This window comes from Hydractinia symbiolongicarpus, chromosome 7 (assembly GCF_029227915.1).
Source record: "Hydractinia symbiolongicarpus strain clone_291-10 chromosome 7, HSymV2.1, whole genome shotgun sequence".
Classification (NCBI taxonomy): Eukaryota; Metazoa; Cnidaria; class Hydrozoa; order Anthoathecata; family Hydractiniidae; genus Hydractinia; species Hydractinia symbiolongicarpus.
In genome coordinates this window covers 5,206,381-5,218,045 of record NC_079881.1, presented here as the reverse complement: position 1 = coordinate 5,218,045, position 11,665 = coordinate 5,206,381, and the positions used below count along the sequence as shown (strand labels likewise).

The following is an 11,665-nucleotide window of genomic DNA, read 5'->3' as shown; positions in this document are numbered from 1 at the left end:
GAAATATAACCAAAACGTTGAGTGTGTACCATAAACAACAAAAATACAACATAAATTCGAAGAAATGATTCAAATAAAAAACATTATAATGGAGAAACTGACGAAGAGTGCTCTATTTTTAAAATATTAGAATGGAAAATGATGAAAAACAGCAGGATTTCACTGAGTATAAAATCTACAACCTTGCTTAAAAAAGCTGATTGTGTGGTCAAGTATTTACGTAACCACATAATCAGCTTTTTCAATCAGCATAGTTAATCAAGCTTTCCTGGCCCCATGTTACCTTTTTGAGTTTAATTTTAATCTTACGACTTTATACAATGATTAAGAGAAACATGGAAGAAAATACAATGCCAGCCCCAACATGTTTTTAAAAGAATATACAACTGAAAATAATTTATAATATACAACATTCAAAATAATCTACAAATACAACTTTTACCATGAAACTACTGTGTAAAAATATATATAAATAACGATTTGCAGGGGAATATATTAGGATTATAGCAAATTCTAAACACAAAAGCATATGACAGGAAAAAGGGAAGATTGATCCTAAAAGAGTTTTAAATATATGAATATTTGTACATTTATATTATTAACAAAAGTATGATGTCCCTATACTGAGCTGGATTTCTACTGTAATAATAGAAAACCACAATTTTAAAAATCTGATTTTTTTTTCACAGAAATCTTTTTCATTACAACAAAAAACAAATTAGCAGCACAATCACCAACAAAATTTCATCAGTAGTTCTGGAAGATGTTTTGTTTCAGCAAATTAACATAACCATAAAAGTTTAAAAATAAAGACTATTTGTTATAAAAAAAAATTTAAAAACACTCCATTTGGAAAACAAGCCAATTACAAATTTAAATATCTTTTAAATTTTAAATTATTATTTCCCATTATTAATCAAAGCGTCTCGAGCTGCTACAAGTATTTTAAAAGCATCCTCGCTGTCTGGAATTTCACATTTATCAGGATGTAACAGTTTTGCAAGCTTGCGATAACTTTTACTGACATCTTCTTGTGAAGCGCCATAGGAAAGTCCAAGTCGGCTGTAATTATCTTTACATGTTTTTAATTTTTGAATGGCATCCATCTGTTCCTTAGTATAACCTATAGAAAAAAAAAGAATATAAATCTAATTCGGATATCTATACAGCAGGGTAAAAAAACTGGCAAAATATAACCTCCTAATGTTTTTGTTATTTTATATATCAATGCAGTGTGAAGGATAGCCACAGATTTAAACTTCATAATTTTGAAGATTTTTGAGTAAAATTTAGAATGTTTCAAGTCAAATTTTAGGCGAAAACCCTAAAAACATCCAAAAACTATCCATTTAAAGTTACTAATAATCTATATAACCTTTTCTTTTTTGATGTCAGAGCTTTTTGTTTCAAATTGTAGTATAAATCAGTCAGATTTAAAGAAAGCATTCAAAAATTTGTGACTAAAGCATCATTCCATTAAACATTGATAAATAAGCTGTCTCAGATAATGTTTGTTTAATCTCTTATAATAATACGCTAAGTGTGTCTGTCTGTCACTTTTGCAAAGTGGATAAAATTTCTTTGATAAAATCTATAAAACATCGCCTATAAATTTGTTCTGTAAATTAGCAAACTTTGACGTTAAAGCAATATTGACGTCAAAGGAAAGTATATTAAGATTAGTGAAGCCATTGCATTGCACTTTTAAATTTAAGGCTTAATAACTTGGAAACGGGTGGAAATAACTGACGTCATCTCCTGTGTGGGTAACTAGGGACTAACTGGGACCAATTTGGGTAGGTTTCCCAAACCTAGGTCAGGGAATCCGTTTCGGAATGGACAGGTTAATGACGTCATCAAAAAACCTTTAAACCCTAATATCTCTGCACCTGTTTGTCAAAAGTACACGATCCTATACATTTTCTTGATCAGCGTTTCAAGATCTATACGATGAAGGCAACAGGCATACAAATTTCTGAAAAAATTTTTTTGGTTTTCTGACAGGTCTCTGCTGACGTCAGCAAAATTTAAATGACGGTTGTTTTTCTCTGTTATCCTGCCTAAGTGGATTTTTCCACGGGCCTTATTGACTAGTTTATTTACTTAGTCTTGAAATACTATGCCTAATGAATGGAAAATATCAAAACCTTTAAAAAATATTTCTATAGTCTTTATGCTTTTAAAAAGTTTCAGATACCTAAAGTAGCAGCAACATTTTTTGGTCTTTCTCCAGTTTCAATGACTTGAGTGAGTCCTTTAAACAACATTTCAAAGGCTTCATTTATCCCATCTCCTGTTTGTGATGACGTTTCAAAGTAATAAAATCCATGTTTTTGTGCCCACTCACGGCCTTTCACAAAATCAACAGTCCTAGAGTTCTTTTTGTCAATCTTATTTGCACATAAGATAAACACAATACGACTTATGTCAATCGGATCAGGGATATACTGTTTAACTTCTTTAAACCAACTATCAAGAGCTTCAAATGATGCCTTGTTAGTAACATCATAAACTAGCAAGACGCCTTGAGTGTCTTTGTAGAACTCGTTTCTCACCTAAAAATTGTGAAATACAAAGTAGTAATACTTTAGAGCAGAGAAAGTGGCCAGACTCTTGAAAAAATTACAAAATGTTATAATTTCTAGATCACAATCATTGATAATTTCTTAAAATATAATAACTAAAAATACAGCACAGTTAGAATTGGAGTTGCTTAGTATAATTATTTAAATCAAGTACAGTCAGCTAACCTTATTACATGATTATCTAAACAAACAACTCTTACAACTCTTGTGGAAAAGATTATCTTAAACAAAGTTGAAAGCAGCCTACAGACAAGTGTGTATCAAAGTGGAGGAAAAAAAGGGATATCTACAAGTGACAACCGGATTATACCCCTGGCAATTATGGATAATAATAGACGATTAAAGAAAAACATGTATATATTAATGGCTGATGCAGAAAAGTGCTTTGACAAATTATGGCTTCAGGACTGTCTGATAGATATGAGAGATGCAGGGATAAGGAAGAAAGAAATCAAACTCATCTATGAAATGAACAAAGAAGTCAGAATTGTGGTGAATACACTAGCTAGTTTGACAAAATAGGTACAAGTGGGAAAAAATAGTGAAGCAAGAAACTGTGTTTGGCCCAGGGTTGTGTTGCTAAAAATGCAGATAAAGTGAATGAAATGGAAGAAGAAACTATAACAGTGATTTCACCAACGTTAGCAGTGAAAGCACTTGGATACGTGGATGACATAACGGAGCAGGCAGCAAAAATCACATAGAAGGAGTAGGGAGAAATCTGGGGGCAATGGAGATCAAGAAGAAATATGCGTTCAAAAATGCCAATGGAAAAAGGCAATACATAGTGATCAAAACAGGAAGAGAGTCGGTAGAAGAAGTTAAAGTAGAATTTGAAAAGAAAAGAATAGAGCAAACAAAAGAGTATCATATTTGGGAAATTACATAACAACTACTGGGACCATGGAAAGACAACTAGAAGAAGCTGAGAGGAAAAATAAAGCGACGGTTGAAGAGGCAAAGAAAATAGCAGACAAAGGGAAATATGGAGAAAAAAGCACAGATGCGATAATTCTCATGCACGAGAAAACAAAAGTACCAGGAATCCTGTATAATTTGAAAACATGGACAAAATGGTGAAAAAGTGTGACTGGGGAAAACTGGATAAGGCTCGTGCACTGAAGAATATGATACGAATGCCAATCTCAACACCATACTGGGGAATTATTAATGCATTGGGAATGTGGACAATGTGAGCAAGGGTTGTGTATGAAAGAATGATGCTACTGCAGAATGTCATAAGCTCAAATGAACAAGAAAGAGTATTCAAGAGAGTAATATTAGAACAGAAAAGACAAGGATGGAAAGATAACTGGTATGGAGAAATAGAACAGGATGGAAATGAATATGGAATAGATGTATATACAGTATGTTGAGAATTATAAAAAATTGGAACAGATCCCCAGAAGGGTGGAAAAAGAATCAAAGATGAAAAAATGAGTAAGCTTAAAAGTCAGATAGGGCAAAAATATAAAAAACAAGGGTACATAATAAAAAAGGGGATAGAAGAGGTATCAGATAGAATGAAAACAAAACTGAGAATGTGGAATATAAGAAAATATATGGCAGCTGAAAGAGTATGCTTTGGATGTGGAAAAAGTGTGGAAAAAGTGAGGAAACACAGGAGCACATGTACTAACATGCAAAGGAGTAATAGAAGAGATGAGTTGGAAGGAGAAGATTATGGTAAATACGACGGACATCAGAAGTGAAAAAACTGGAATGAAGTGACACAATTTGCGAAACATTTCATTAACAGGAGAACATTGTTGGAAAAATGAAAACATTGTAAAAGAGCCTTGCACACCAAGATAAAGACTTAGGGGAGTCCACAAAGGCAAAGAGGGCGTTGCAAGATCCAAAGAATAATATGACGATTCCACTTGCTACTGTATATACATAACTTTATGGTTTTGACTACATTTATATGTCATCCCTTAAAACAACTTAGCAAAAATGCTGGTAAACGGGTTTAGTATTTGTGCAGGCTGAGCTAAAAATTAATTAACTGATAAAATCCAATCTATGTGGTTTGCGCTTATTCTGTGATGTATACTTTAATATGAGACACATTGGAATTATTTCTAAAGCCTCTTTTATGATCAAAAGTGTTGCAATACTTGTTGACTTGTCTTTCTTTCTCCGAAAACATTGTTGAGGCTATTGTGGAGTGTAGATGGTTAATTCTGATTGACATATATTCATATAAAGTTGTAATGATACAGTACCAATCGCGAGTAACTATACATGAGTATTAAACTACGGGTACGAGTAATTTCTTCTGTGGGTATTCCACGAGTACGCAACGAGTATACTGTGCGTACGAGTACGTCAAAAATACTCGCACTTTTTTGCTACTGTACTCACACAGTACTCGCTAGCGTGCACGAAAGGGAAACGGTAAAATTAAACAATAAACTTTTATGATATTGTCTAAAAATGTTTTTCGGTGTTTATGTTAGTATTTGTTTCAATGTTTTTTTTAATTAATTAGGACGTTGTTGGGTTTCTCACCATCTCGTTGTCATATTTTAAAACAAAAAACAGTTTTCTTAAGTTTAGGAAAACTCTGTTTTGATAATTTTCAAATAAAATACATCATGGCAAGATTTAAACAGTTTTTGAAAGAAATCCTGCAATGTTTAAACAGTTTTCTAATGAAATAGAGTAATGTTATAGGCCATTTTGTTTTGTTTTTTAAAAGAACCCAATACTTATGACCTAACTGCACTTTTTTCTCTCAATAACGATTTCCTCACTCTCTCTAAAACACGATTCTGGAGATTAATTTTTCTTTTGTGTTGAATGTTATTCAAATCTATTTATATCTTTGCAATCACATTGAGCATATTGAAATAATGTGCTTCTTGTAATAGAGCAGGTATTACTTTTAGGTGTTATTGACAGGCATTTTTAACAAGCTAGTGCCCAGGACTAAATTGATAAATGCTGTTAAAAAACAGTAAAAAAATGTAACAATTTAGTTTCATGATATTCATTCTTTTTTATTTTTTATATTCGCAACTTTCAAACACCAAGTGGCCACAAAATGTGTAAAAAAAAATTAAAATACAATTAAAGACACATGAAACTTTCTCCTTCCAATTACTGCCACTTATTTTATTATGAACACTATGATTGGTAAGATAAAAATGGATAATAAAATTATAAAAACAGGAGAAAAATCCTCCGCACATCGTTGTTACAGAAAATCTGTAACAATTCAAAGTTTTGTTTCTTTTTATGCATCTAAAAGACGCAGATGCTTGATTCACATTATTTTTAAACTTCATATTTTTGTTACAAAACAATTAAATTAAATGTGATTGGCTTAATTTATTCTCCAGAGTCCATTGTTTAATTTGTGCATGCGAAAAGAAGGGAATGATGTTTAATGTAGCAAGAACACATTTAGCTAGGAGAAAAAAGCATTTAGATAACAGATGTAAGTAGCAAAGAGTTTCCTTGTTAATGAGAAATAAAGTATTTAAATGTAAAGTTATAAAAAACCATTACAGAAAAGTATACATTTTTATGTAAACTGAAGAGAATTTGGTACAACATAAAAAAGATTAATGTAAAATAAAATGTTACTTCTTACGATGCGAAAACGAACTAAAATTAAAATTAATAATAATTAATAAAATTATGCTACAACGAATTCCCGTTTTTGTATCTTATACTCAAACACGTACTCACAAATCATTCACTTATTGTACTCAAATGTGGAAGAGGCTGCTTTACTTAAGTGTACGGAGTAGTATACTTGCCGATTACTTGTACTCGTCTTGCACTGTACTTGTCATTTAATGTACCCATACTCGTATACTTGTGTATAGTTACTTGAAACGACACTGTACCTGTGGCAAAGAAACAGACAGAAAAGAACCACACTTCACCTAGCACTGGCATCTATTTACCGTGAAAAATGTAAACAATAAAAAAGGTCTATTGTGCAAAAATCAGAAGAGACAAGTTATTGGGAAAACTTGGTGAATCAAATAAACAATAGGGCATAACATTTTATTCGCTAGAAATTATTTGGGCTGTATAATATCTATATTACAATACTTGTATTTGTCTGTCCATCTGTCATCTGTTGTGTAAAATGGTAGCTTAGCTGCCCAAGTAGCGACATGCACGCAATGCCGTATAAAAAGGACAGGCGAACCAATGGCTTTTTCCACGGGCTAACGACTAGTATTGCAAATTACACAAGTCTTAGTACCAGTGAAAATATGAAATCCTAGCTAGAACTGCAGCTGAAGATTTTCATTTAAAGAAACTTGATAAGAAATTGAAATCTTGTATAGATTAGATGTTTATACACGTAATACAGACAATGCTTTAGATTCGCTCAAACAGCTGTATAAGAAAATTGGAAATTGTTTACGTAAAGCTAACACTCCAAATATTTACCTAGCTAAGTTGCACTTTGTTGACACTATGAAATACATAGACCATCTCGGAGATTATGCGCCATTATGGATTTTCGAAGCCCGGTGGTGCAAGTTGAACTTTGGACTTCACGTTTTGTTCAGTGTTTTCCCTAACAGACGTGCTGGCGGCAGGACAGTTTTGCTTTTTGTTATCTGTTTTTATGTTTGTGATACTAATTTTATGATATATATTTTGAAAGATGCTTTTATTATGCACTTATTTGTACTTTTAATTTATTATTGTACAATAAAGGCAACTTAATATATCCTAAAAATCTTTAAACTAGCTAGCTAGCTAGCTAGAGGTCTCTCAAAAATGCTTTTAGGACATTGTACTGTGGCTAGCTATAAGTCTGTAATTAGTAATTAATGCTTGATTAAAGGTAATTTCATTTTATATTTAGATATTTAAAAATGTGTATTATAAAGATATTGGCATTGGATTTTAAACTTGGATTTTTAGAGAGAAATTTTTGATTTTGGAAATTCTTTACTGGATTTGGACGTTTTTGGGTTTGTAAAGAAATGTTTAGGTTGTAATATTTGTGAAGATCTAGAGAGTTATAATCCATCGTCAAAATACTTGTCAAAACTCTACAATGTTATCTATTCCTAAAGTGAAACTTAAGCTCGCAAAATAATCTGGCTTCTTCTCTATAATGGGTGTAAAAATTTTCAATACACCGCCCATAGAGATACGGTGAACAGGTGCAGTCGCAAAATTTTAGGAATAGAGTCAGTAGTCATTTTTAATTGCAAATAATTTTTATTATTTTGTTTTTCGATGATAATTACACTAATTGTATGTTTGTCCCTTGATTCGTCTACCTAAACACTCCTATCTGAAGTCTTTTAAGAGTGGTATTAGAAAGAATACCTGTCTCTCTTCCCTGCTTTTGCTATTGCCCTATAATTTTTTTGTATGCTTCCCTTATTAAAAAATATCAAAAAGGAAAAAATGATGAGTTTACTTTACAGACTAAAGTGTTATTCAATTTTTAATTTTTCTATGTTATTTGTTTCAGTCACAATGTATATTTTACATGATTTTTTGTTATATATACCAATGTCTTTATCGGTTTCTTTATCAGGACACGCAATTATAGCAGTAATTTATTACTAAAGTGTAAATCGTTATGATAAATAAATAAATTACTCTTTGAAGCTCGTTTGAATTATTGGCATAATAAGTTCCATAGCAGAAAAAGCTCTGGCGATTAACTCAACTATTACTCAGTTCACAAGAAGTCAGTCAGCTGCCTCACACTAAGTTCTAAAAAATCCTTATACGTTGTAGGAGCTGACAAGAAGTCAGTCAGATGCCTCACACTAAGTTCTAAAAAATCCTCATACGTTGTAAGCGGCATAATTCGATCGTAAAAATATGTTTAAAGTTGATGAAATATATCACTTTGGCGTTAAAAACACTCAGTATCCCTACGTCCTACACGTGTATTTAATTGCTATTTCTAATTAATTAATAGATCAAATCAATACGCTTAAATAAATGTTGTCTGGTGCTATCCCCTGTTACTTAGATAAAAACATACGAAGACCTAGGCACGCTAAGAGTGTATACAAAACTCGTTTCTTTTTGTGTGTTTTAAGAGAGTTTTCTACTACGGCATATAGGGTTCAAAGTTCAACTTGCACCACCGAGCTTCGAAAATCCATAATGGCGCATAATCTCCGAAATGGTCTATTGCTTCAAAAATTTTAGATTGTCTCCAAGTAAGAATTTAGCTATACATAATGGCCTAGCTGCTATATACAACAGTCAGGGAAATCCTCGTAATTAGGCAGTATAGCTTAATTTGGAAATCTCCAAAGCTTAATTAGAGACATACATCTAAATTAGGAGGTAAAAAAGTTTTTCCTCGATTTCTCAAAAAATGTAAATTTTAGCAGAATCACCACTGCAGCTCTTTCATCGTCAGTTTGACCACTATATTCATTATAAAAAAAAGTTATTTCCAGCACTCAGGGTTCAAAAGATGTGGAATAGAAACAATGGTTCATTGTAGCAATAGTTTATTTAAGCTGTACTGCTTCCTAAAAGTTGGGATGTCACTTTACGTGATACAGCCTCTTTATGCAGCTTTTTTTAAAACTTTAAATTTAGCAGATCTTCGGGGTGCTACGAAAAAACTAAGGTATTGGAGATGTTTATGTGCCCATAAATATTAGGTTTCAGTTAGATAGATGCTGAAATTCAGTTAGCTAAATGTGTGTTTTCGATGATTGAATTTTTGTACATCTTAACTAAGCTGTAAAACGCCTAATTAGACTGTATCATACATCCTAATTAAGCTGACATCCAAATTAAGCTGTACACAATATATAGATAGATAGATAGATAGATGTGCATATTTTACATGGCTAGCCTCACAAATATCGAGGGATATACCCTGTCTATTATTTCCAGGAGGGGCCATGGCGTAGATGGAGAGTCCTAGAGTATTTAATGCTCATTTTGAGTTACGCAGACCCAATTAGAGCCCGCGCTCTACTAGACAACTCCCGGCAACATCCAACGGCCCACACAGTGTGCCATCTTCCCAATTTCCCTCACATGGCTTGGGTTAACCCGGGGCTATGGTAACATTCACTCGCCCATGTTGAATCGCCGTCAAGAGGAATCGAACCCCGGTCTCCCCCGCACAGAGTACGAGAGCTATAACCACTAATCTACGGCGCCACAATAGCCACTTTTTAAATAAAAAAACTTATACCTCTTTAAAAGCTGGATGTCCAGATAAATCAAATAAATTAACTTTCAGCTCCAGGTCATCAACAACAACTTTCGTTACTCCAAAGTCAACACCAACAGTTGGCATATATTTGGTAACAAACCTTTTTTCACAATATCTTTTTATGACACATGATTTTCCTGATTCAGTGCTACCTAAACTTACTACTTTAACACGTGATGATTTTTTGTGCTTCTTGCTCATGGCAAACGATTTCAAATTTCCGTTGCTACAGAAGAATTAACAATATTTCTTTACCCTAAGTATCAATTCAAACGATCAACAAAATTTGCTACCTAGCAGAGAGCCGATTACTCCGTCAATGCCGCCATTATATGTAAACAAAGCAAAGTGTACATGAGTGAGCCAGTTTATGCATTTTCTTTGTGCAAAAAAAATTGATACATCTTTTTGTTAATTTTTTTTTATTTTATAGTAAGAATGAAAAGATAGTATCGTCCTGTAGGAAAAAAATGAAAACATAACTATAAAAATTTTAACATTACATACTCCACTAGATTCAATTTAGTCCATTCAGTTTATTCCTGTTTTAGTCGAACGAATTTGTTTTGATGACGACATATTTTCAATATGGAGGATGACAGAAGTGAATGATCTTTGAGTTGGTTGTTTCAGGGGGCACCAGAGAGGAAGAAAACATTAGAAGTGCCTTCCAGGCAACGAGAGTCAAGAAATTCCAGGTTTCCAGACTGGTTCCAAACTAACTTGTTATTTTTAATATTCATTTATTTTTTAATAAAGTTTTAGATAGCTAGCTAGCTAGGGAGCTGCTGGCTATCTCAAAAAAAGATATGCATATTTTGCATATCTAGTTTCACCACAAATACCTAGCTAAGGATATACCATGTCTCTATCTAATGTCTCTTCAACATTAAACAACTTCCTTCAACATCCAACATCTACCCGAAAACTCTCTGCAACATCCAACAACCCACAAATGTTCCATCAGCCTAATTATTTGGTGATTCAGTTTGACGTCATTTTAGGTGAAAAGAGTGCAGAGTTGGACACATTTTGGAGTTTTAAGAACAATGTTAGGAAGTTTGAGCACAGATATTTTTTTGGAGAAAAATCTAGATAGCTAGCTAAGCATCATTTCCAGACAGATTTTTATTGTGGTTATCTTTCGTTAGCTAATTATTCTTCCATTTCCACATATTTTAGAATTCTTCCCCCTACGAACTAAATTTGTTTTCACCCTGCAAAATTTTAAAAACGGCGGATGTAGCACAAATGTGATTCGTCAATTAAGCAAAATGTCAATTGTCACTACAGCAACAAAGCTGAGCTGAATCGCCGAATTTGCCTTACATGACTCGGGTTAGCCTGGGGTGATGGTAGTATTTACTTGCCCATTTTAAATCGCCTCAATGGAAATCAAACCCCAAACCAGTCTCATGCACAAAGCATTGCCCCAAGCTTCTATAATTTTGTTAAACGTGGATATTCATCAGGGTGCCGATAAGAAGAGGGTGTTGATAAGCCGCAAACGCCAGCATATATAAGGGTGAGTGCAGGCGACTTTTCGAATTAAATTGGTGGTTGTCGTCTAAAACCGCCAGTACTTTTTTTACAAACTCGCCTGGAACATTCTTAAAATGCAATTCCTTGTAACATACCATGCTGACGATAGTTGGAAAAACGCCCTTGAAGATGAAGGAGTTAATAAAGTTTATAAAGTTTATATATAAAGTTATTTATCAAAAGTTATTTATCAAAAACAGTTCTTTTAAGAACTTCGCTACTACATAGTGAGTTTAATTTAATTTTTATATTTTTTGAATTAATAGTGTCTGTTTTTTTTCTTCTTTTTTGGGCATTGTTCGGGTCCCTCGTTCGATAAGCCACATACACGGCACGGCTGTTTGCT

General features: G+C 33.0%; 1 protein-coding gene across 1 annotated transcript; it reads right to left on the bottom strand.

The window, feature by feature from the left end:
* Positions 1-87: 87 nt before the first annotated feature.
* Positions 88-10,732, bottom strand: LOC130649651 (dnaJ homolog subfamily C member 27-like). The gene is made up of 3 exons (XM_057455984.1): positions 9,757-10,732; positions 2,198-2,555; positions 88-1,123 (listed from the first exon to the last, which is right to left on the bottom strand). Exons 1-3 carry the CDS (start codon positions 9,976-9,978, stop codon positions 900-902), a joined length of 804 nt encoding a protein of 267 aa, XP_057311967.1. The 5' UTR covers positions 9,979-10,732; the 3' UTR covers positions 88-899.
* Between the last annotated feature and the right edge of the window lie 933 nt (positions 10,733-11,665).